Source organism: Pteronotus mesoamericanus, unplaced genomic scaffold (assembly GCF_021234165.1).
Source record: "Pteronotus mesoamericanus isolate MK-2021 breed Mesoamerican mustached bat unplaced genomic scaffold, CSHL_Meso_final contig_24, whole genome shotgun sequence".
In the NCBI taxonomy this organism is placed as follows: domain Eukaryota; kingdom Metazoa; phylum Chordata; class Mammalia; order Chiroptera; family Mormoopidae; genus Pteronotus; species Pteronotus mesoamericanus.
This window is the reverse complement of record NW_026555100.1, coordinates 1542932-1569427: the sequence shown is the minus strand read 5'-3', so window position 1 is coordinate 1569427 and position 26496 is coordinate 1542932. Positions and strand designations below refer to the sequence as shown.

The 26496-nt window shown below is 40.1% G+C and overlaps 1 protein-coding gene and 1 pseudogene across 1 annotated transcript in view; both read right to left on the bottom strand.

Annotated features, from left to right (window-relative positions):
* The window catches only part of POLR3A (RNA polymerase III subunit A), a 51980-nt gene that overhangs the window by 22173 nt on the left and 3311 nt on the right, over positions 1-26496 (bottom strand). The window contains exons 4-17 of the mRNA XM_054572495.1: positions 25914-26085; positions 25493-25647; positions 18212-18451; positions 17932-18094; positions 17623-17759; positions 13169-13272; positions 12611-12752; positions 9833-9973; positions 6392-6461; positions 5847-5974; positions 5528-5666; positions 3969-4133; positions 1486-1658; positions 27-138 (exon numbers count right to left, since the gene is read on the bottom strand). Coding sequence (XP_054428470.1) covers positions 27-138; positions 1486-1658; positions 3969-4133; positions 5528-5666; positions 5847-5974; positions 6392-6461; positions 9833-9973; positions 12611-12752; positions 13169-13272; positions 17623-17759; positions 17932-18094; positions 18212-18451; positions 25493-25647; positions 25914-26085 — 2041 coding nt within the window. The remainder of the gene's footprint in view (positions 1-26; positions 139-1485; positions 1659-3968; positions 4134-5527; positions 5667-5846; positions 5975-6391; positions 6462-9832; positions 9974-12610; positions 12753-13168; positions 13273-17622; positions 17760-17931; positions 18095-18211; positions 18452-25492; positions 25648-25913; positions 26086-26496) is intronic.
* LOC129069846 (40S ribosomal protein S15a-like) lies at positions 13947-14452 on the bottom strand (annotated as a pseudogene).

Genomic DNA, 26496 nt, shown 5'->3' with positions numbered 1-26496 from the left:
GGGCCGTGGTCAGAGAGCACACTCACCTTTGGAACCGCACAGAGCCATGGTCAGGGGGCTGTTGCTCTTGTCCAGCTCCCGGAGGCAGGCGCTGCCAGCATGATCACGGATCACTGACAGCTCCTTCAGGATCAGAGCCTGGTGGGAGAAAGGGAGATGTGTGGTGAGCCGCCCTCACTGGCTCTGCCGATCACCAATGCATGATCTGACATTTAAGGAAATTTGAAAAATTTAAGAAGGATGTGAGATTTCTAAAAGAGAGAGGTTTCAGAGCCTTGGAAGATCAGGAAGCTCGATATATACAGACAAGGTTCCAAAATCAGTGTGTAAGGTCAAACTGGTTAGTTACAAAACCTTGAACAAGCCTTTAAATAGCAATAAAATAGAATGTACATGGCTTTGTGTACAGGAACCCTACCTATACATTAAAATATCTGCATCTATATTACTGTGTATAAACACACATGCCTAAATAAGTGTATAAAGTATAAGATAATACCTGTACTATTTATAAAATTTGTCTACTTTTTCTTGTAAAGAACACATCTGAAGTCCCATGAGTTAACTGTGCGATGCTATAGGAATACTCTAGTCCATGAGCTCATCCAGATTGTTATCCCTCAACTCACAACTTAGGATGCTGAATCACTTAGGAGTCATGGCTCCATTAAAAATGAGTGCTGCTGAGCCTCAAGTAATTGTCTAGGTGAGAAACATTCATTTCTTTCCCTCTCTCTCTCTAACACCTAAATGAGATGAAGACTGAGCTAATAAGGGTGAATACCTCACACAACTCTTTTTAAAAACTTGAGTTCATCAGAAAATTTCTTACAGCTTAAACATCCTTTTTTCCATTCTGCAGCAAGTTAAAGCCCTGAGCCCAGGCTACAGGGGAGGCAAAGGGAGCCAGGCAAACCTGGTGTAGTCAGACTGCTGACACCAGCTGCTTCAGAGAAAATGCAAGGCTCTCAGAGGATGGTGGCGATTCTGATTCTGACATGTGCTGGTCCAGTTGTCAGCTAACCTGATTTCACAAGGTGGGGGGCAGGGGGATGACAGTAGCTTGGTGGTATATGAGTCTCGACATGAATTTTCCATCTTCTGTATCCAAGTCTCTTTCAAAGACCGTCCATTTAACAGCTGCAGAGCTAGCCTCTAGTTGAAGGATGTTGGAAATAAAAAGGGCAGAAGGGCTAGGTTTCAGCTCCAGAAGGGACCCAAGCATGATGCTGGAACAAGAGCAACCCCATGTGGCCAAATGAACAGATAGGGCTGGGTTTTCACCATCTAAAATGTGGTGAAAGGGATTTAAGGGACCTGATTGAAGGTCACCTCCTCATTAAGCAAATGATAACACGTACAAGCAGTACCAGGACAAGATGAGGCCAAAGCCACTGCCTTTACTTCTCACTCCCCTCTGCTATCTTCTCTTCACCCTGTGAGCATGATGTGGTTGAAGTGACCGACCCAAAGAGCTCAACTCACCTCCAAAGTCTCCTCAGCAGTGCAACCAGGCTGCTGCTGCAGCTTGCCTGTGTTTAGGGCTTCAATGTACTCATCACATTTTTTGTAGCCAGCATTCAGCAACTCATACTTGGCCTTTAGCAGCCCTTGACCAGGTGTGACGTCACCAATCCCAATTGAGAATCCACGGTTTGCTATAGAAGAGTTGGCAGGTAAAGCAGGAAGAGAGAGTCATGGATGTCAGTCAACCTACTATGGGGAATAAGTTTGTAACTTCAGAGAATCTGTCCTAATTCAATTAAATTAAAACTTAGCCCTGGCCTGGTAGCTCAGTTGGTTGGAGTGTCATCTCATTGCACCAAGGTTGCAGATTCAATCCCTGGTCTGGGCACATACAAGAACTGACAAATGTTTCCATGGATGGGTAGAACAACAAATCGATGTTTCTTCCTCTCTCAATTAAAAAAAAGAACCAAAAAACTTATTATATCAGTCCCTAGGGAGTTACACAACCATGACTAACATGCACTAACTCCTCTTAGAGACCGTATAACTTAGTGGGAAGCACGGTGATGTCCTAACTAACTATAATATAAAAGCAGACTTCCCTTAAATACTGGAGAGCAACCTGAGAAAGCTAGCTATGGAAAATTAACCACCTGACATCTGGTTCTAAGACAGCAGCATAGGGGCCAAGATTCTGCCCTACACCCCCAAATCCTGGTTTCTCTTTTCAGAACTCATTCCAAAACACAAACAATAAGAAACAAATGCAAACTCCACTTCGACAGAAGTATGCATCATCAATAACCTGAACCCTAATGTATGTAAAAGTGAATAGATGAGAGGTGGGGAATAACATGCCTAAAGTAGCTATGGAACTGAGGACCAAGAGAAAGGCTTAGAAACTAGATCACCAGTCTCTGCAGATGCTAGAGATAGTGTATGTGCTGGACACAGAAAAACCCAGTGTAAAGTCTGCATAAAATACAGGCCTCCGGCCCTTACCCCTGTAGGAGATGAGAGCTTACTACCCCAAAGATGGAAGAAGAGACTCTGGATTGGGGGTAGTAGGTGCAGACAGACGGGGATGACTGAAATTCAGGCACTGAGGGCAAGTCTTCACAGTCCATGGCTGAGATTCCTTCGCCCTTTCCCTGTCCAGCTCCCAGAACCCCAGCAGCCAGGTCTCTATCCTTGGGAAGGAGGTTGAGATTGAAAGATGTCTCTGGAGACAAACATTACTAATAGGGATGTTAGGTAGGTCCTCAATCAAAAATATGGTTTCCAGCTCAATTAAGAAACCAAGAGGCCCATCAGCTAATCAGCTCCATTTCCAATCAGTGTTTTAGTGCCTTACTCATAAAATATGAATGACAACCAGGGAACCAGATTATTTGAGGAAAGTTTTTACCATGAAAGACAGAAGACAAAGACACACAGAAAAAAAAACCTGAGAGACTATTAAAGAAGCAAATAAAACAAAACTGAATAATATCCTCTCAGAATGATAGAGAAGATATGCCTGGGGAGCAAGAATAGGAAGTCTTAAAAAAAAAAAAAAAAGGAAAATGAAGAAATGCACTAGCTGTTGATAAGAATAGTAGGTGGAAACTAAATATATAATCAAAAAAAAAAAAAAAAAAAGGAATAGGAACAGAAGATAAAATCAGAATCAATCTAGGAGCTCTGGTAGGCAACTAACAGAAATGCCAAAAAGACAGAACAAAGGAAATAAAGGAGAGAAAATTATCAGAAAAATAATACAAGAAAATTCCCAGAAGTGAAGGACACATAGTTACAGATTAAGAGAGTTTACAAAGTGCTCAGCACAATGAATGATAAAACACTCATGCCAGATGTACCACTGTGAACTTTCAGAATGTCAAAAACAGAGGATTCTTAACAAATGGAGTATCAAAATTTGGATACGAATGGAAATACACTTTAATAACAACCCTGAAAGCTAGAGTAGAGCAATAACTTCAGAAATATGAGGGAAACTAATTTTAACTGAAAATTCTATATCCAGCCAAATAATCAAGTGTAAGAGTAGACTAAAGATGTTTTTTGAGCTGCAAAAATTGCTTGACCCATGGTACGCTCAAAATATCAGAAAACAAAGGAAATATAATAATGCAGAATAGTAGGAAGGTATTGTGTCTGGTATGGCTGAATCATGGAAGGTCCAGAGGGCTACTGTGAGTGGAACCTTGGAAGCAGCCCATGAAAGGCCCTTCATGTAATACAACCCTATCAGGTAGGCAACAGGGAGCCACTATAGATTTTGAGAAGACTGAAAAGCAAATTCAAATCTGCAGCCAAATCAGTCAGTATCACATTAATTTCATTAAGAAAAGCATAAATGTTTAGTTTGGAATAAGTATCCTTTTCTCTGTGTGTGTATGTGTGTGGGATGAGAAGAAGGGGATGAAACAACAGCAGAAGAAATCCCTAAAACCACAATAAATACAGCAGTAACACAAGGATGCTGAGCTACTCACAGAGGTAGACAGGAGCCAGTCTGGCAAGCCGTGACATGGCATCAGCAGCTTCGTTCTGCCCCCAGTCTCGCAGCAAAATGTAGAAAATATTGTTCTTAGATCCTGATCCCAGGGTTCCTTTGTCCATGCTTCCACTCATCAACTCACTGTTTTGGATAGTAACGTCTGGAAGGATAATAATGGTTATGCATTTAAACAAACAATATGCTTTGCCTTATTCCAAAAAGAATTGGACGTAGTTGAGAAAGTTTGTTCCCACATTGAAAGTTAAAACAAACAGATATTCTCCTTAAATTTTCCTTTGCTGGTGGTAGTAGCAGGGATCTAGTGACTTTAGAAAAGCACGAAAAGCCCAGTTAGTTACCTAACAGTCCTAACTCTGAAATATACTATTTGACCCTCTTTCTCTTCATTTGTGAACTGTGAATGACAATATCAAGCACTTGCCATCTTTATGTCATGGGGATATTTTGGGCATCAATGAAATCATGCACAGCAAAGTGCTTTGTAACCAAAGTGTAAAGCACTATGATATAGAAAACTAACAGTGGCACCATCATAAAGAGTCTATTCAACAACAAAAAAAATGAAATATTTTTCAAAGAAACAAAACACAATTTAAAACAACAAATCAAAGTATCTAAAAATCCAGGGGGTATATTTTCAAATGAATGGTTACAAATGAGAAAATCAGTGTTCTTCAAATACTTCATCTTCATTACAAGATAGCAGAAATCTTAGCCTTCAGGGAGACTATGGTTTAGTTCTTCAGTGTAAAGTCCTAGAGATCTATTTCTTGTCATAAGGCCTTGCCAGCAAAGACCATTCTTGTTAGCAATCTGAAATGAACTAAGGAGCTCGTGCCAGAAAGTCAATGCGGCTCAATGGCATTGCTCTCATTCCAAAAAAAAGAGCCTGCCTCATTCTGTGGACCACACTTTGGGTTGAATTAGCTGAGATGACTCAGTTGGCTTGCACTTAAATATTCTGTTACACCTGATCTTCATGTTGTCAGAAAATTCACTGACCAGGTGAGGCAGATAAGAACAATCAGTCTTTTTTGTTATAATTTTTAGTTATACTTTTAGTCAATGAATGCATTTTTGGACATAAAATAATAAATTATATGCTTTAAATAATGAGACCCATGTTGATTGGAAAAAAAAATTCCCCCCAAAACACAAAAGATAGAATAAAAGAAATTGCATTAAATAACAGAAACAAAACCAATGTCACCCCAATACATTTAATTAAAAAACAAAATAAAAAAAAAGGCAGAATCTAATCGCTTAATACACCACACGTGAAGAACATTCTAATCACTAGATCATATGTCTACAGGATCTCTACCTTTTAGAGAAATGGAAAATCACATCTGAGAGGAGAAATACCAGCTACATCTCCCTGAAGAACAAACTTCCTGCCTAAGGCGGAGACCTTAGAGAAACATTGAATTTGCTTATTAGGCGAATGTAAGTTGAATTTGCTTGTTAGCAAATGTAAGTTATTGTTCACTTGCTTTTCTGACCCCCTTCCCCTCTCCCATTGCTTTAACTTACAGGAATCATTGACACAGAGATCCTCTCCTTTGCCACAGTACTGCTTGCCCTTGGTTCGAAGGTTGGCCCTCACTGGACTGTTATCACTAGGTCTGAGGATGACACTGAAGATCTGCTTTCCTGTCCACAGGGTGACAGGCTGAAAAAGGACAGGAAGCCAGAGCATCAACTGGCTAAGACCAACCACCTTTCACACAAATAAGGCAAGACTACAGCAATCACATGCAAGCCCAGCACTCTATGGGTACATCCATAAGGGCATACAGGGATGGACACATGGACATGCACACATACATGCACATGCAGTTCCTGCACAAACCTTTAATATTGTAGGATGTGGGAGGCGAACTTTAATTTTCTCATCCTTGCCAACCAATATTGAAGCAATGATTTGGCAAGCCTTGGCTCGGTCAAAGAAAGTGTCCTTAAGAGTGAGGAGATAGGCACCTAAAAATGTTAAGAAACACATACATAAAAAGAATGAAACTGTGAGAAAATCACATTTTAATTTTAAAATAAATATGCAAGATTACTAAAAAAGTGACAAAACATACAGCTTCTTATTGGCTCTCTCCTCCAACTAGAATCTAAGCTCCACAAGAAAAAGGGCTTTGATTTACTCACTTGCTGTATCCCTAGTGCTTAAAAAAAGGTCTGGTCTATGGTAGAAGCTCCATAAACACTTGTTGAATCTATGAGTCATCCAATACAAAAGATCTCCAGTAAGTTCACAGTTAAACTTAGTAAACAAACAACAGAATTAAACACAGGTAATTAAATAGCTTTTCAAGTTTTCACATAAAACCACTGTGAATGAGACTCAGTGTTCCACAGTCTCCTTTCAAGTGAATTTCACAAACCCACCTGTTAGAAAATCCTGAATAGCAGCAATCAGTGGTTCTCCATTCCTTGGAGTTACAAGATTTGCTTTAGTCTAAAGGAAAAATGAATACAGTAAGTTAACCATTCTTGGAGGCATGATGCACTCCAAAGATCTGCACACCAAGACTGGGAAATGGAAGCCAAAGGCCTAATCCCAGCTTTGTGACTAATTTCCAGTTCCTTTATCTGTTGAGGGGAGGGAAGAAATACCAGCAAGACAGACTTGAGAGGTTCCTACTAGCACTAAAAATACTGACTGAAGCTCTTTTGGATTCGTGTAAAGAGCTCAACCATCTGAGACTTTACTGTTATTAATAAATGCATTTCTCCTAAAACAATTTACTTCTATGAATGAACAGTACTGTTATCTTTTAAGCGAATCAATTCCACAGTTCTCCACAATGATGTCAGAACTGTTACATTTTTTGTAAGACAGACATTAAGTTCTAACAACGAATAATTCAACAATAGTATTTAACTAAAATTTAATGAGTGTCACACTGGGTAGGAAAGGATGCTAGTTGTTCAATGCATATGAAAATTTAAAGGAGGTTCTGCATGTAGGAGTGCATCTGCTCAGCTCTTGATGCTCACGTGCACTTGTGGGTATTCTGGGCCTCCTCACCCAGAGTGAAGGGCCTTCCAAGGAGAGACCTGCTCCTGCCTTCTGACCCACTACTCAGCTGGGCAGCAGACAGATGTTCACTTGTGATTCAGAGAATTTCTCTGGGGTGGGGTAACAAGTAGTCTGGGATGGGAACAAAGTGTGTGAGACTGAGATGTGCACATTTTGGAAAACTTTCCTGGGCAATGCGGGCTACATTCAAGCAAGAGTCTACCCTGGTCCACTGAGACAGGACTGCTGCGTTGGTACAGTAGATGATCTCACATAAAATTGAGGGGATTTGTCTAGATAGTAACTATGGAGTCTTCCAACCCGACATCCTTCAAGTTTTATTGTTTTCACTTTTAATAAATGAAGTATGTTGCTATAACGAAATGTCTAACAAAATGGATCTATGATAGCAAATTCAATGGCAAAGTCTAACTGGCTGTAGGCTCACAGCTGTTATCACTAGTAACATTCTAAACATTACTTTTTAACTACAAAAATAATATATATCCATTACAGAAAAAAAAAAATCTAAAAACAGAGACCATAAAAATACCAAAATGCTGTGTTAAACTGCCAAATAAAAAGAACTACTGTTTTAAGGTTTTGGTATATAACCACGTCAATTTTTTGCTATGAACATTTTTACAAACATATAAGCATCTATTTATCAATCAACTGTGTATACACCTATGTCATCATTTTAAAGTCTCAAAGGGTTTCATTGTATGGCTGTGACATAATTCATTTAACCAGTTTCTTACTGGTGGACACTGCCTGTGTTCTATTATTGCAAGTAATTTTCCAACTCTTATTATTTCCTCTGGAGAGCTTAACTAGAAATGAGTGTGCAAGTCAGGAAGAATGACCGTATTGATATATAGTCACTCTTTGACTACAGGAGTGCAGAACAAGGACTCAGTCATGGTTATCCATCCTCCATCAACCACCTTGTCCTCTCTATCTTCCACCAGTTCCCAATACGGCACTCATCATCACTGCTACAGACATGGAGGCTTTCAAGGAAACAGGCTAGTTCTTGTTTCCCCAAGTGTGATTGTACCACAGGGCGTTTGCACCTGCTGATCCTCTGCCTGAATTATTCTTTTGTTGACAGTCCCATTGAATATTCTCCCACTGCTTTCAGAACTTGGCTCATGTGTTACCTTTCTAGTGGCCCTCCCGGACTATCTTAATGTAAAACAGAATCTTTTTCATTCTCTGGCTTCCTTTTCCTGCTTGGTTCTTTTCCCCCTAGCACTTATAACCACCTGACATATATTTTATATTTGTTTATTCTCCATCTCTCCCCACTTGAATAGGAATAAAATCTAGAGTTTGACTTTCTTATTCACTGCTACGTTCCGAGAAGAGTACGTGGCACACAGTAGTGCTCAATAAGCATCAACTCATTTCAAAATGCCAAAGAGTATAAAGGAGTAATTCAAAAGAAGATTCTAAATGCACAAAGATGGCCCTTGAGGGATTAATTTTCAAAGCAAAACAAGAAAAACACCTTAAATTTTCAACAACAGAGGGTAGATGAATCATGGTGTGTTAACTTGGTGAAATACTGCAAAGCTATTAAAATCAGTCATGAAGATTCTACAGCAAATTGAGTATAACATGTTAAGCAGAAAAAAAGAAAAAGAGGCTATTCAAACCATGACTACGGCCATCTAAATTCATGGATAAGGAACAAACTACTTAAAGACGTGGCAATAAAGAAAGCTGTAATGTGTAGAAACTTTACCTTATTTAAATAACTTCATTATTATGCTAGAACGTTTGAGTAAATAAGAATCAATGTTTTAAAATGTTGAAGATCTCAGTCTATTTTAGCACATTTCTTAGAATTATTAAATTCTTTAAAGGATAACTTAAACATGCATATACAATACATGCTACATGAAATACTTCATTTATCAGAAAAGATATGTCAACTCCTGCCACGAAGAATCCTGGGAAGGGCCACAAATGCAGCCTCCTCCCCCGCATTCCCACCAAATCCTCATGGACTTTAATTACCTTTACTCTAGAATTGATACTAACGCCCTAAATCAAAATAGTTTAGAAGTATCATATCAGAAATGCTAATGTTTTTGGAGGAAGCAGCTCTTACAACCAGAAGAAACATCAGTTCATAATATAAAAAACTAGAATACTGGAAAAAGAAAGACCTCTAAGTTCTAAAATCTCAGTAGGTTGGAGCCATTAAGTTTAGGAGGGAAGAGCCCTACACAGCAGGTACCACATGCTGCTGTGCTATGGCTGTGTTCCGAAGTGACTAGTTAGAACAGTTAGAGCCTAGTTGTAAACTCAAGGACAGGCATCTGCCTCACTCATCACGCAACAACTCTAATATCTAATGGCACTCCTTACCTGTTAATAAAATAAAATGGTGATAAAAGCCATTACAAAAATGACTGTGTTTAGTGCGCCCTTGAGAAGACAAAGAAGCATATAATATACTTTAGGAAAGCTTTCAGTCAGAATGTTCAGTAAGACATACTGGTGCTAAGAATCTTTAGCTACTGGAAAGTCTACTTATGTGAAATACTTTTTCCCATCATACCCAAGGGTTAATATATTGCTACACTCTTGTCTCATTTTTTAATAACTGGTACTCATGTATACATTTTTTTCTCAGGAGCCCACGTTACAGGTCAGAAAATATCAACTCCCCCCAAGTAAGCACCTATTACAGACACTAACGCACTTATATATGCTATAGTGTGTTTTCCAACAGAGCACGATTCCCTTTCCCTCCTTTTACAGAGCTACAAAGTTTGCTGCACCACCCTACTTACGCCCATTAAAACAAGGGCTTCTGCTTTAGCTTCTTCTGTTTGAGGAAGATGAAGATTCATTTCATCACCATCAAAATCTGCATTGTAGGGAGTACACACACACTCGTTAAATCTGAAGGTTCGGTGGGGCTTGACTCTGGCCTGTGGAACACAAAACAAGAGGAGGGCTTAGTCATTTATCCAAAAGCTTCTTAATTTCAAAACATTAAAAAATGGCTTTCTGGAAAACCAGGAAATTTAGAATAAGGAAATAAATTTCTAGTATGTTCTGTCAAGTGAGGTATGTTATTTGTAGACTCATCAACGCCAATGCAGTGAACTTGTTTTAATACTGTGAGGCAAACACTAACATTAGAGCCACGTGAAGGGGCTCCCACTGGCCAATGACATCACAGTTTGACATTAAAAAAGATTTATGGTAGAAGCTGATTAAAACACATCGACTATCCGGTTGGCAAAAGAATGTTTGGTTTTTTCTGAACTATGGCTCTAGTAGTGCTTAGTTGTCTTTAACTTCATTGGAAACAATTTTGTTACATTGTATTGTATGCATTCAAAAAAAGACCTAACAAACTGATGAATTTTTGTGTAGCCATTTTAATACTGAAGATGGAAGAAAATATGCAACATTTTCTGCATATTAAGGCTTTATTATTTCAAGAAAGGTAAAAATGCAACTGAAACTCAAAAAAAGATTTGTGCAGTGGATGGAGAAGGTGCTATGACTGATCGAACGTATCAAGTGGTTTGTGAATTTCTGTACTGGAAATTTCTTGCTGGACAATGCTCCATGGTCAGGTAGACCAATTGAAGTTGACAGTGATCAAATCGATACATTAATTGAGAACAATTAATGTTATACTATGAGAGGGATAGCCAACATACTCAAAATATACAAATAATGTATTGGTGAAAATGAAAAATGTTTTTATTTTACAGAAAAAAACTAAATGGACTTTTTGGCCAACTCAATACATAAAAATCCATGAATTTATAATGACATTAAAGAAAGGGAAAGGCAAAACAAACAAACAAACTAAAAAAACAGAGTTAGAAGTAACTGAACACTAACTTCTTACTTCTGAAATTGATGAAATAAAGGAAAAAGAATTAGGTATTTGGTCTGCTTTTCCTTTACGAATTGTATTTCTAGGTAAGCAAATAGCCTTAGTTTTTCAGTACAAGAATCTTATGTATTAAATGTGGAAGAAATGATAAATTAGAGATTCACCATTTGTAGCCCTAATGAAATAATGTAAGCAATGATCATAAATGGATGAAATATTAGAAAAAAGGTTGATGAGTAAGGGAGCTTTCAAAAAGAAAGACATCAGGTGAATCCCTAATGTTTTTAGCCTAAGTAAGAAGGAAGTATACGGGTAACTCCTGACTCTTCAAACAAGCCCTCCTGGGAGTATCCAGCACCACCCACAGTTATTCTCGTCAAAAAGTTGAACCTGAATCTGACATGTCTTGAGAACTCATTTCCAGTTTACAGGAATAAAAGGAAAAATGAAGAAACAGTTAATGCTATATAAATACAAACTAAGAACATGGGATGTTCTTGAAGACAGATAACCTGTTTTTTCCAGCAATGAAATTAAAATTTAAAAAAGGAGAGAGGACTCTTCTAGATCAATAGAGACCTAAGACATGTACCGACTAAATATTATGTGTACACTTTGCATCCTGATTCAAACAAACTAGCTGCAAAAACATTTTTGAGACTCTTGGGGAAATATGACTGTGGACCGAGTACTAGACACTACCCAAGAATGACTGTTCATTTTGGGAGGTGTGATAATGGCACTGTGGTTATTACGTGTCTTACAGAAGTAAACTGAATTAAGCATGGTAAAAAGGACGTGGTATCTCAGTTTATCAAAGAAAAAAGGAAGACATAAAACAAGTGAGGCAAAATCAAAAAAACTATTGAATAAAGAGGATGGGAATATGTGAGTTCATTATAGTATTCTTTCTGCTTTTGTGTATATTTGAAAATACTCAAACAAAAAAAATTTCTATTTAAAAAACTGCTCCAGAGCCAAGCAGAAGTTTCTAGAAAAGGAAGGCTTTTATTCCTCTCTCGATTCCATAGTCATAACCTCATAAACTACTGCTTTGGTATTTCCACTGTTAGGTAAAAAGACTGATGTAATGTGTTCACAAACTATTGAAAAACTGAATCTATAAAAACACTACTTTAGAAGCCTGTTTAAATACTGTTTACAAATACTCATGGATTTAATGGCTTTGAAGATAGAAGAATCGATGAATATTTAACAAATTAAAGTTGCATCTCATTTCCATTTTAAATTTCCCCAAAAAAGAAACTGCTGCTGTTGCGAAACTAAATCACCAAAAAAATATGGTTTAGGGCCTTAGTTGGAGGACTACTGCAAAGGAAAATCTTTTAAGCATTTTAGTTCCTTAGTTAATATGCTAAGTTAAATCAAGTCAGTTCTCTGCCATATCTATTTTACATAAGTTTGTGCACACATATATGTATACACTTTCGTTTGCAAGTGAAATCATGCTAGTCACTTTCACGCTAATTTTCAATTAGTTCCTCTATTTTACTATGTATGAATATTACATTATAAATATTAAAAACATTGACAAGGAGCTTGAAATTTAAAAGTTTCACTCAATTAAACCAAAAGTTACAAAAATCTGAGATTACTGGCAATTTTAATTTCAGAAGTCTGGAATTTAGCATTGCATACACAGCATTATTTCTAGCCCACAGAAAAGTAAAACGAGAAAGCTCATACTCACCAAATGCGCCATAATGCTCAATTTGTGCAGTGAGGGCTGCCGATTGAAAAGCACCACATCCCCATCTATGAGGTGTCTCTCTACGATGTCCCCATACTTGAGCTCCTGAGCCATCTTTTCCCTATTTCCATATTTCAAAAACCTTTACATACAATAATAAACATGACTTGTGAGAACAAGGTTCCCTCACCAAGTTTCTCCCTCTTCACATCAAGATTCAATTTCTAACGATATTTCGTTGAATCTAAGGTGCCTCCAGAGGCCATGAATTAAACTATGACAAATTGATTGTAAGATATAGCTTAATTTATCCCAATGTGTTTTGTCCATTAGATCCAATAACACTAAATGCTAGGGAACAAATGAACACTTCATGTATATTCACTCATCAAACGGGGCAAATGACATATCTGGGCTCACTGCAACTTAAATACATATTTTCTATAAGCTAAAATGTCCCCAAAACTGTACTCTGAACTGCATTCTGTGGCCGAGTATGACAACAGTGAAGTTGGTCATGGGAGGTAGTTACATCCAACTAGATTGGGAAAACATTACCTTTTCATCTGTGTGTGTCTCTGCTGAATGAAATTGGCTCCTGGGTGAACTTCAGGTCCATTTTGAACCAGCTTCCTCAAAAAATTAATGTTTGCTTTGTTTACCTGTAAGACCACAATGAGATACTATTAGATTACACTTCTTACACTTCTACCAGTTGTACGCTATACTGAATTGCGTCTCAATCTTTACTTTCTTTTTGTGGTTCTAGAAGAAAGGGCAGCAGCTCCCTGGGCATCCTGCTGCCACCGGTCTTGAGTGTAGTGACGGTGGGCTGGCACGCGGAGCTCAGCTTCCAGTCTGCCCTTGGTGACTCACTCACTGGATGACACGGCCAAGTCCTTCGCTGGCCTTTGGTATCCCATCAGTAAAATAAGTGGGCTGAACTGATCTGTATGGATGTTCCAGCACACATGTGATCCTGAAAACTGCTGGTAACTTCATCTGCAATAATTCACCATGGGCTTCTAAGGTTTCAAAGCTGTGATACAGGCACCAAGCCCTGGTCTGTGTCGTTGTGTCCTACAACCTCTTGGACACCAGTCTCCTGGGACACTATCTCAGAGCAAGCAACTCTAGATCATTAGTAACTCAGCTGAGGACACTTCACTCAAGCTTTACCAGAGCCATCTATGATCTGGGCTAATTATAAATCTCAATGGCAAAGCCTATTAATATCCTCCTGTTATTAGACCTTCTATACATCAATTAAAAAAAAAGTGCTGCATATTTTGCACTCATGATGAGTGTGAAGTGTAAAGTGGTGCAGCCTTTCTGGTTATGCATCAATAGCCTTAAGACATTCAAAGCCTTGACTCAGTGATTCTAAGGTTTTTGTTTTCTTTTTGGTCACATTTACACATATGTATTATATCCCTAGAAAAAGAATCCCAGGATTTTCCCTCTTGTGTGTTTTTGCCTTGCTTCTTCATGGTCTGTGATGCCCGCTGAGGTTGTTAGCACAATGAAACCAAACTGACAGGACAGAAGCAGGTTGTTCTGCCATTTTTCTAGATCTTTGAGTTGCACATCAAATCTGAGGCTGATTACTCCACACTTGTTCAACCTGCCCTTGAGATTCACAACAATTTTCCAGCTCTGTGGTCATCAATAATTTCAAATTCACCAAAGTAACCATGCTTCATCATCACAGTTAGGAACCAGATGATGACTTAGAAGCACCATCTGATAAGAATCTGGTATTTGTTTCTCTTTTCAACATTGTTGGTATTTTTGAGAGCATCAGTCAGGATGTTAATGCACACCATTACGGTCACTATGAGGAGATCTTAGTGCTGCCGACAGAGCCAGGACTACCGTCTTTCTGGGTACTTGAAAGCTCCAGTTCCTGCCAGCACCGTGCCCTGTAAGTCTGCTCCCCATAGCATTTAATTCTAAGGTTTTAAAAATAAAACTCCATCCCAAGAAAATAACTGTGTCATGTTTATCATTTAGTTACTTTAAAACATGAGGTATGAAACCCGGTCAAGACGGAGGCATACGTAAACATGGCTCACCTCCTCACACACCCACATCAAAATCACAACTAAACTACAGACCAAAGATCACTCAGAACTCTCAGAAATCTAGCTGAATGGAAATCTGACAACTGTGGAACCAAAGAAACCACATCAATACAGAAGGGTGGGAGACATGGGGGCACAGAATGGGTGGGCCCCATACCCACTTGTGGTGGATAAAAATTTGGGAGGGGTATCTTGGAAGTGAGGAGTCCCAGCCCCACATGAGAACCCTCAGCCCAGGGTACCAGTGTCAGGAAGAGAAGCCCCCATAATTCCTGGCTGTAAAAACCAGTGGGATTGGAGTGCATGAAAAAAACTCCTGGACCCACTGCAGTTCCTTTTAAAGGGCCTGTGCTGAACTTACGCAGATGCGTTCCCTCTGATCTCTAGCACCACTGGGGTAGCAGCCTGAGAGGCACCAGTGGCACATGGAGAGGAACTGAAGTGTCTGGCATCAGGGCAAGAGCTGGGGGACAGCTCTCTCCTAGGCAGAAAGTTGAGCAGAGGCCATTGTGACTTTTCTGAGCTCTCCCCTCACAGAGCCACAGAACAGGCAGGTCGGAGCCATGTCTGAGACCTCTTCAATCTGGCTTACACTGCTTGTCCTACCTTGGTATTTAGCTGAGGCTCTACACCACCCAACTTAAGGGCAACCCCAGCTCCACACCTCTCGCTAAATTGCTCCAGGCCCAGCAACGGCAGCAGCCAGCTTTGGATCACAATTTGGCTCCATCTGGAACCTCCAAGCCCAGCACAAGTAGCAGCCAGCTGCACATTACTTTGTAGCTCATGCAGGGTGGCCCTGGGGCAGAAAATAGGTTGTGGCTGACCCTGATCTGCACTACCAGGGAAACGCCAGAGCCTGTGAACCTAGTAGACAGCTACAGACCACATCAGAGCACCACCACTCTGCTCTGGCATAGCTGATCTCCCACGGAGGGTGGAGATTGATGGTCACTGGTCACAGCCAGTCCTTGCAGCAGACCGGCCTGAATAATTCCTCCCATAGACCTGCCAACAACAACCAATCGTCAAACTACAAGAGGAGGGAGTACTCAGCCCATGCTGAGGTGCACCTTGAGTACCCAGTTTGGGTGACAGGGAAGGCAGTGCCACTGGACTCTACAGGCCATGCTACCAAGAAAGGGAGTCACAGCGGCTCTACCCAATACACAGAAAGAAACACAGGGAGGCTGCCAAAATGAGGAGACAAAGAAACAAGGCCCAAATGAAAGAACAGATCAAAACTCCAGAAAAAGAACTAAACAACATGGAGACAAGCAACCTATCAGATACAGAACTTAAAAACACTGGCTATAAGGATTCTCAAGGAATTTAGTGAGGACCTCAACAGCATAAAAAAGAGCCAGGCAGAAGTGAAAGATATACTAATGGAAATGAACAATTTACAGAGAATCAACAGTAGAGCGGATGAAGCTGAGAATCAAATTAATGATATGGAACATAAGGAAACAAAAAACAACTAAGCAGAACACAAAGAAAAAAGAATAAAAAAAAAAAAGAATTTAGGAGAGTACAAACAGCCTCTGGGACAACTTCAAGTGAACCAACATGGGTATCATGGGGTGCCAGAAAAAGAAGAAAAAGAGCAAGATACTGGAAATCTGTTTGAAAAAATAATGAAAGAAAACTTCTCTACTTTGGCGAAGGAAGACAGACATGCAAATCCAGGAAGCACACAGAGTCCCAAACAAGAAGAGGCAAAGAGGTCCACTCTAAGATACATCATAATTAAAATGCCAAAGGTTAAAGATAGAGAATCCTAAAAGCAGCAAAAGAAACAGTTAGTTACCCACAGGGGAGTCACCGTAAGACTGTCAGCTGATTTCTCAAAAGACACTTTGCAGGCTAGAAGGGATTAGCAAGACATATTCAAAGTCATGAAAAGCAGGGACCTATAGCCAAGATTGCTCTACCCAGCAAAGCTATCATTTAGAATTGAAGGGCAGACAAAGAGCTTCCCAAACAGGAAAGAACTAACGGAATTTATCACCAAACCATTTTTCTAAGAAATGTTAAAGGAACTTATTTAAGAAAAAGATCAATTCCAGCCGGTGTGGCTTGGTGGACTGAGTGCCAGCCTCCGAACCAAAGGGTCACTGGTTCGAGCCCCAGTCAGGGCACATGCCTGGGATGTGGGTCAGGTCCCCAGTAGGGGGCGCGCGAGAGGCAACCACACATTGATGTTTCTCTCCCTCTCTTTCCCCTTCCCTTCCCCTCTGTAAAAATAAATAAATAAAATCTTAATGGAAAAAAAAAAGATCAAAACTATGAACAATAAAATAGCAATAAGTACATATATATCAAAAATTGAATCTTAACAAACTAAATAAAGAAGAACAGAGTCAGAATCTCGATTATGGAAAACGTTTTGATGATAACCAGATGGGAGGCGTGTTTGGGGGAAATGGGTGAAAAGGTGAGGGGATTAAGAAATACAAATTGGCAGTCGCAGAATAGCCATGTGGATGTAAAGTATAACATAGGAAATGGAGTAGCCAAAGAACTTATATGCATGACCCATAGGCATGAACAAAGGTGGGGGTATTGCCTTAGGGGAGTGGGGGGTGCTGCGAGGGGGCGACATAAGGGGAAAAAATGGGACTATAATAGCACGATCAATAAAATGTTATAAAATAAGGTATGAAGCAACATAGAAAGATGTCAAAGATGATATTATTTGGGGAAAAAAGGTGCATACAGTTGTGGGTGTATATGCTGTAGATAATACACATGGTGATACACATATAAAACATGAAACAAACTGGAAAGATATGCTTGCTAATGCACACCAAACTGTGGGCTGCGTGGGTTACTGTGGATTTTCTACTGTCTGTTGTTTGGAATCTTAAAATACAATGTAAAAGACTGGATTCAAAACAAAGAATCAAGTAGCTGAATGGAACTTACTTTTTCAGGAAAAGTTAGAATTTTGGCCACATGAACTGGCACAGCTACCTCATCAATTCGGAGGTTGGGGTCAGGTGAGATGACTGTTCTGCCAGAAAAATCCACCCTCTTTCCTGAGAGATTGCCTCTAAATCGACCTAGATAAATAAAAATGTGTCATGGGTCTCCACAGTATAAAGTGTGCCATTTGAGGTTAATATGAGCAGAAAAAAAGAAAAGTTGTGATCTCCACTTAGATAAACTGGACATGCAAGCAAACAAAAAGCAAATGCAGTAGTCTGTGTCCTGCACATTTTGTTAGCAACATACCCTGTTTTCCCTTCAGGCGCTGGACAAAGCCCCTGGTCCATTTCTTGGGCGCCATGTTAAGGGGAATGCCTGAGAGCTCACTATTGATGTAGAGGGCACACTGTAGCTGCAAGAAGTCCCAGTCTTCCATGATCATCTGGGTCTTAGCTCCTGATATCCGATGCTAAAAATGAGCAGAGTATGAACCGAAACCAGCTTTGTCAATTTGACTTTCTTCATCAGAAATGTTTACATAGATATATTCTAAAATTTAGGGCAAATGCTAATGGCAAGCACTGACCTTTTTAATGACATCATTTAGGAAAATGATTTCTGTCAATTTCATTGTCAGATCATCTTCATTGGTGCCAGACTTCAAATCGCTCACAACAGAGGGTCTGATACACAAGGGGGGCACTAAAAGTCGCGTGAGAATCAGATCAGAAGGCTTTCCAGCTTCTGGGTTCATCAGAAGAAGAGGGACATCTTCAGCTGGGATTTGCTTAAACAAATTCAGAACTACTAAGGGATTCAAGTTTTCCTGTGGGAAGGAAAGGGAGATGTTAATTTCCCATAGCTTGGGCAAGGCTTATTTCTCCATGTTCTCTAGCCTACTCACCACTTAGAAGTGTAAATGATGACAGAGATTTCTGTTAATATGCTATTTTGTGAGAGGTCTTAAAATATGCATGCCTTTTATTCCAATTATTTAAACCAATAATTCCATATCTCATAATGATTCCAAAAGGTATGATTTAAAAAATTAACACAAAGCTACAAGGCTGTTCACCAAAGCTGTTCTTAACAGTGAAGTTGGAAATAGTCTGATAGGTTACTAGATACAATCATGAGATACTCATACATTGAAAGCTATGAAGCCATTAAAAAGAAAAAGACACTACAGAAATGTAGCTATTGCCACCAAAGGTGTTCACAAAATATTGGTAAATGAAATAATCATGGGTACAACATGATCTCATTTAGCATTTACATCTATACAGAAAAGAGGAAATGGAGGAGTGCCAAGGTTTAACAGTGCTGTCTTTCAGTGAGTAGAATTATAATCATTTTGCTTTTATTTTTACATTTAAATTTTCTGTAGTAAACTTATATTGGTCTGCATGAACTTCACTAAATAGAATTGTCATCCTGTAAGAACTTACTCATAAGAACTAAGAAAACTGTCAGAGATATTCAAAGATCAAAGGTAAGGATGATCAGCTTGTGTTTTACTGCTGCTGATTAATTTTTCTTAGGATCAAAGATTGTGCGACTGAGAATACATGCTACAAGCAGAACTTGTTATGTATAACTTAATGAAAAAAGGGAACAAAGTTAAAACTAAAGAAATGACTGAACAGCTACTGCCCTTAGAACAGCTCTGTAAAAGAAAGTAATTGTGGTCCTATCCTGAAAAATGGCAGTGAAGTTGGGGGAGAGAGAGGCTTTTCCAATCCACATCCTTGCCCAGAGAATTCCCTTCCTCGGTTTTCCTGTCTCCTAGCAATGGGCACCTCATTACCACCTGAAGCAGTTAGGGAGGGTATCTAAACTGTTGACAGAATTCTAGGAAAAAGATGAAGGCCAGATATCACCTGCAGTACCAGTCGATACTAGATGAGAATGCCAAGGGACTGAAGGCTGTCCAGGAGGGCAGAAGGACTGGCAAGAGTCTGGAAACCATTTCTTTGCAAGAACAGCTACTCCAAGAGTGATATAACAACTTCCATCTAAAAGGTAGGTGGAAGAGGCTGGTGACTTACTCTGTTACGCACTAGGAAGCAGAAATCTGGGACCCATGCAAAGATAGTAGACAAGGACTACATTTTGTATAGGGCAGAACATCCTAACACCTATACCTCTTCAGAGATGAAGTGTACACTGTTTTGGCTGGTAGTGAGGGAATATGGCTGAAAGGTTGTCAGCCAGGGCAGCCCATCACTCAGTCTGCTAGGCACATTGTGACATTTTTACCTGGTGGAAAGACAAAACTGGTAATATCGATGGAGTGACTTTTGTCTGCAGGTCCACCAACCCCTGGATTTGTATTAAAATTGGGAGTGGATATACATTAGTCTTCCAGGAATGGACTCCAGAGGTTCTGTTGAATTTCTAAATGAGTGTGTAACCCAGGGAAAGTCAAGTACCACTGCACTAGGGTCTCTTCCAACTCAGTCACGCTGTGCTGCCCATAAAGGCATGGGGTTCCACATTCCTGAAAATTAAATGAACAGGAATGGAGGACAAGCTGATGAACTCCAAGGTCCTGCCATGCTTGAAGAATCAAACAAGACATCAGAAAAATGGATCTTGTTACCGACCAAGGAAGAAACCACCAAAAATACAAGACAGAGTACAAGTGTTATACAAGGCACAGAAAATGTACACATGGTTGAGAGAAGACAGGTCTCAAAGCGGGTCCAGACAGCAGAGGAGGCTGCATGGAAGCAACCAAGGTATGGGGATTCTGCGGATGGAGGGGAGGAGGGAAGAAAGGCTTCATTAAGTTGAATGGACACTAAGAGTCTGAGCACAGAGCACAGGTGGGAGGAAACCTTATCTGTCTTATCATGATTGTTATATATAGGAATGTTAGTAGCAGTGATAACTACTACTGCAACTGGGTAACATGCTCTAAGCACTTGCTATGTGCCAGGCACTGTGCTCAGTACTTGATCTGGAATTCATCTCCTAATCCTCACAAAAGCCCTAAAGCAGACAATCTTGTAATCCCTGTTTTATAGTTGAGGAAACTGAGGTCCAGATTGGTCATGTGTCCAAGGTCATACCACAGGAAAGCGGCAAAACTGGTCTCTAATCTCAGGTCTATCTTGACCCCAAAGCCAAAGCTCTTAACTATTACCCTCAACCACCTCTAAGGTGTCACCATGGGTAAAGACGGGTGGAAGGGGCCCAGGGAAGTGGTGGCAGTGGGGGAATGTCCCAAGAGCCCAGCTTAATGCTCTACATAAGTGATTCTTAAATGGGAGGGGGTTACCTCCCAGGCTAAGTCATGTGGGAGACTTGTCCAAACAAAAGGCCTCTTGGTCCTGGAGGGATATCACTACTGGGGAGAGTGCCTTGACAAGCAAGGACAGTGACTGCAGGTTCAGGGAGCCAGCAGGGGAAAATGCTGGTAGGATGTCAGGGAGGCTAATCTGAAAACAACAGAGTGACTACGGGGGAACTCCAAGTAAGGATTCACCCAAGAAAGCCCAGGTGCTCTCATGCACACTGACCGAGTATGCTTGTCAGGCTTCTGACAGCTTTCTACAAGGCCACAGCCTGGAGAGCACCGGCCTTTCATGCTGTAGAAAGACATGATCAACTTCCTCGGCCTTCACCTCAACTTCCTCTGCAGTAGCTTCATTTTAACTACCATGAAGACATCTCTACTTGAATGAATGAATCATTGCTGCCCACCTCCCTGTTTCCAGAATTATTTCCCTGATGCCCACACTCCGGTACTGCCTCACCTCTCATCACTCCCTCTCACACCCTTCTCCACCGTGGTTGGTCACCAATTCCTATCCATTCTTACTGTGCACAATGACTCTAGCTTCTGACTCCACTATCACTACCCAGGCTCAGGGTTGGTTTTCTATTTTTCTTTATCGGTTCGAAGCATAATTTATCATAGTAAGTTGTCCTAATTTTAAAGAGATTTTTAAACCTTTACATGTATACCCTTGTATACATATGTATATCACCATTCAATTCAAGATAGAGTATTTCCACCTTTCCAAAAAGTACTGTGACGTTCCTTTTCAAGTCAGTACCAAGCTCTTATCCCAGGGGCAATGGCTCTCCTGACATCTATTACCACAGATCAGTCCAACCTGTTCTTGGAATTGATCTAAATGGAATTCCACATTATGTACTCTTGTATATAGCTTCTTTCTCTCAGCAGGATTCTGAGATTCAGCCAGGTTGTATGTCAGGACTTCATTTCTTTCACTGCAGGATATTCCATTGTGTGGATCTATAACAATATATTTATCCTCCTGTTGACAGGCATGTGGGATGTTTCCAATTTTGGCTTTTACTAATAGAGCTGCAATAAATATTTTTGTATGAATGTTTTTGTGGACATATCCACTCATTTCTTTTTAGTATATACCAAAAGGTGAAACTGCTAGATCATATGGTATGTGTGAGTTTAAAGAAATTGCCAAACACGAGTGAGTGTTGATGGTGGAACCATAGGATCTGTAGCCAGTTGCTAGAGATCCTTCCCTATGCTTGTTTTTTTTTTTTTTTTTTTTTTTTTTACATTTTAATTTTTCTGGGAAGGGGTGTGTATAGTTTTAATTAGCTTTTCTTGATGACCAATAACATTTAGCAATGTTCCATTTATTTATTGGCCATTTGAACATATGCTTTTATGAAGGGTCAATTCAAGTCTTGCTCCCACTTTTAAAAATAATATATATTTTATTGATTATGCTATTACAAGTGTCCCATTTTTTTTTCCCTTTTATTCCCCTCCTCTCTGCACTGCCCCTCCCCCCAGCACCCCTTCTCCCTTAGTTCATGTCCCTGGGTTGTATACGTAAGTTCTTTGGCTTCTTCATTTCTTATACTATTCTTAACCTTCCCCTGCCTATTTTGTACCTATTATTTATGCTGCTTATTCCCTGTACCTTTCCCCCCATTCCTTCCCCTCCCCTCTGTTTTACTGTTCATAGTTTTTGATCTTCTGTTCATTAGATAAGTCCCTTTAACATTTCATGTAATAAGGGCTTGGTGATGATGAACTCCTTTAACTTGAGCTTATCTGGGAAGCACTTTATCTGCCCTTCCATTCTAAATGATAGCATTGCTGGATAGAGTAACCTTGAATATAGGTCCTTGCTTTTCATGACTTTGGAAACTTCTTGCCAGCCCCTTTTTGTCTGCAAGGTTTCTTTTGAGAAATCAGCTGATAGTCTTATGGGAACTGCTTTGTAGGTAACTGTGTCCTTTTCTCTTGCTGCTTTTAAGATTCTCGCCTTATCCTTAATTGTGGCTAACTTAATTATGATGTGCCTTGGTGTGTGCTTCCTTGGGTCCAACTTCTTTGGGACTCTGTGAGCTTCCTTGATCTCCTGGAAGTCTATTTCCTTCACCAGATTGGGGAAATTCTCCTTCATTATTTTTTCAGATAAGTTTTCAATTTCTTGCTCTTTCTCTTCTCCTTCTGGCACCCCTATGATTCTGATGTTGGAGCGTTTAAAGGTGTCCCAGAGGTTCCTAAGCCTCTCCTCATGTTTTTGAATTCTTATTTCTTCATTCTGTTCTGGTTGAATGTTTGTCTCTTCCTTCTGCTCCCAATTGTTGATTTGAGTCATGGTGTCCTTCCCTTTCCTGTTGGTTCTCTGTATATTTTTCTTTGTTTCATTTTGTGTAGCCTTCACTTTTTCCTCCCTTGTGCAACCATACTCAACCAATTCAGTGAGCATCCAGATCCCCAGTATTTTGAACTGTGCATTTGATAGGTTGGCTACCTGTTCATTGCTTAGTTCTATTTTTGGAGCTTTGATCTTCTTTCATTGGCACATATTTCTTTGTCTGAGCTTGCCTGTTAAGTTGGAAGGGGTGGAGCCTTAGGTATTCACCAGGATGGGGAAACCCAGGTCACTGAGTAGTGATGCTGTGTGTGTGGGAGGGGTCCGAGAGGGAACAATGTCTCTTGCTTGGCTCTCAGCTGGCTTTCAGTCACTTCCCATGCTACCCACAAGCAAATTGGGTCCTTCTAGGCCTGATTCTCAGGTGGGTGGGTTTGTGTATGTGCTAGGACCCTGTGGGTCTCTCCAACGGACTCTCCTGTGAGGCTGGGAGTTTCTCCTGCCACCATAACCCTCACAGGTTTTTACCTCCAGAGGTTTAGAGGCTTTCTCTTCCCACACTGGAACCCTGGACTGCGTGGTCTGTCTCACTCCCCAGCTGTTCCTTTGGTTTATCTGCACACAAGTGTGGGACCTCCCAGTTTGCCAGCCAGCGCCTTGCCACGCGTCTTCTCTGCCCCGGCTGCCCGTCTCTGCTCCTCCTACTGGTCTGGATGAATGTTTCTTCTTTAACTCCTTGGTTGTCGGACTTCCATGCAGTTCGACTTTCTGGCAGTCCTGGATATTTTTTGTTTTTAAATTTGTTGTCCTTCTTTTGGTTGTGTGAGGAGGCAAAGTATATCTACCTAAGCCTCCACCTTGGCTGGAAGTCTCCCATCTTTTAAAATCAGATTTTTTTTCCTTAATGATTTGTAAAAACTGTTTCCTATGTTCTGGCTATGAGAGTCCCCTGTCAGATTTATGAATTGTGACTGGTTTCTCCCAGTGATGTTTCACAGTGGTCTTCTGAAGAGCAGTCAGGCTCTTAAATTCCACCATTTATTCATCAGGTCCCTTCCCTGTCCAAAACTTTTGATGGCTCCACACTCCCCAGAGCAGGTTGCCCTCTACAAAGTGGTCTCATTGTTTGGGGCCTGCATGCCAACTGCCTTGGCAAGAATTCTTGCTCTATCACTCACTGTCATCTTGGGCAATGCTGTTTTATAAGGTAGTTGTGAGGATTAAATACAAGGTGAGGCAAAAGGAGGTTTACAGTTGTTCGTATGATTAATAATATGACAGTTAATAAATAATAATACAAGAATAAACTTTGTTTGTGTATTCACAACTATAAACCTCCTTTTGCCCCACCCTGTATGAGGTAATCCAGCTAAAAAACTTGGAACAATGACTGAGAGTAACAGCAGTCACTAAATGTGGGATGCTTTTAGTTATATAACTCTTCAGTTTTTCAAACAGGACCTCAGCTTCAGAATGAGCCTAGACCCTGTCACCTGGACACTCTGAGCTGACTGCCCTAGATTCTTTAAACCCTATTGACATTTAAGAAGCAACTCAAACAACATCTTTCCACAGAACCCTCCCTAACCAAGTCCAAAGTGAAGTTTTCCTCCTGATTTCCCACTGAACTTACTGCCATTGCCATTCTTGTGACAGTCAGCACTGAAGCCTATTAGTTATCATATTAGTTATCTTCTCACAGGTTAATGGCTACTGACACACCTAAACTGTGGGACCTTTAAGAGCAGACCCAGTGCCTGATGCTCCCTCTCAGGTCGGACAGAGTCTGGTACTCAGTAGCCACTCAACTAATTTGTTAGTTTCACACAGTATTCTAGACAGTCCTATGTGAATTAAGAACTAATCAAACTCAGAGCGAGGTCAAAACAAGACACTTCATAAAATTCTACTGGTTAAGTTTGTGCTAACTAAAGTAATGAAAATTACCGGCAATTACTTATGCTTCATTATCCAAGTGAGTAACAGGATCTTTCAGTTTATGCTCTATATGGCTATAGTTCTACAATCTTTCACAATAAAAATGTAACATGTTACCTGGACAATGGAAAATTTTGGTTATGTGGCCAGGCCACATTAAACTCAATGCTAAACAACTGTCTCATGAAGTATTCTTGGACATCTAACTTAATTTGAATGTTTTATTTTGGAATATGGTGGAGGGATGGAATGTGTGTGTTAAGACCTAGGGGCAGGAGGGGAGGCAGGAAGAGGGCAGGCATGCATATCAGGCTCACCTGTGCCCTCCCCAGGAGGGGCTCCACTTCTTTGTTATGTTCGATGGCGGTTTCAAAAGACTGAAGGAAATTTGATACGATAGGATCTACCACTTTTTTGTTAGTCTTGTATTTCTCATGAATTATCTTCAGTAATCCACATTTCTTTACAGTACCTATAAGAATTTATTTACCAAGGTTAAATAAATCAGGTTCTTGATTAGGTTGGCCTGAGTTTGCAGCCTAGTTAATGAAGTTATTGAAATTGCTACAGCAATGAATGATGAGAGGTGCATTTCTTAACAGTGCATCAGTTACTAGGCTCTAAAACCAAATTTGTAAGTAAAAAGTTGACTGGGACACACTGACTAAAGCTAATAAGCTAAACAGAAGAGAATTAATGGAAAGGGTTATTGCTAAGCCTTTCCTGCATTCTGCTCACCATTAAAAGCGCCACAGTGATGACAGATGTTTTTCTTTCGGCATTTATCAGAGATTTTCTTCTTCAGCCCTCGCTTTTGGAGGTAGGTCAGGCCAGGCCTCTTTAGATAATCTAGAAACTGCTTCTTCTCCTCCTGGGACAGCATGATATGGCAGCAGGTTTTGCAGATCATCTTTTGAAAATTAAACAAAACAGATAAAGGATAAGAGGATGAAAAGTCTTTATCTTTTAAAAATGGCACCCCCACCCCTTGCCCAAGACATTTAACTGAGTGACCACATGCTTGGATCTACATGAAAATAGGCACAGAGAGGCAGCCCATTTTTGTGAGAATGCTAGTCATAGTTGTAGCTGGTTGGTAGGATTTTTAACTTCTTTTTGTACTCTGTGCTATTCTGTATTACTTAAATTATTATTTTACTATCATTTTTTACAATATATATCTACCACCTACTAAAGGAAATTCAAGGAATAAAGAATTCTTAAGAAATTTAATGGACTGGAGATAAAATATTATGTGTTTAGTATAAAAACTTTCCCAAATGTGTCTCCCACCACTCACAATTCCTAAGCTCACTGCAAT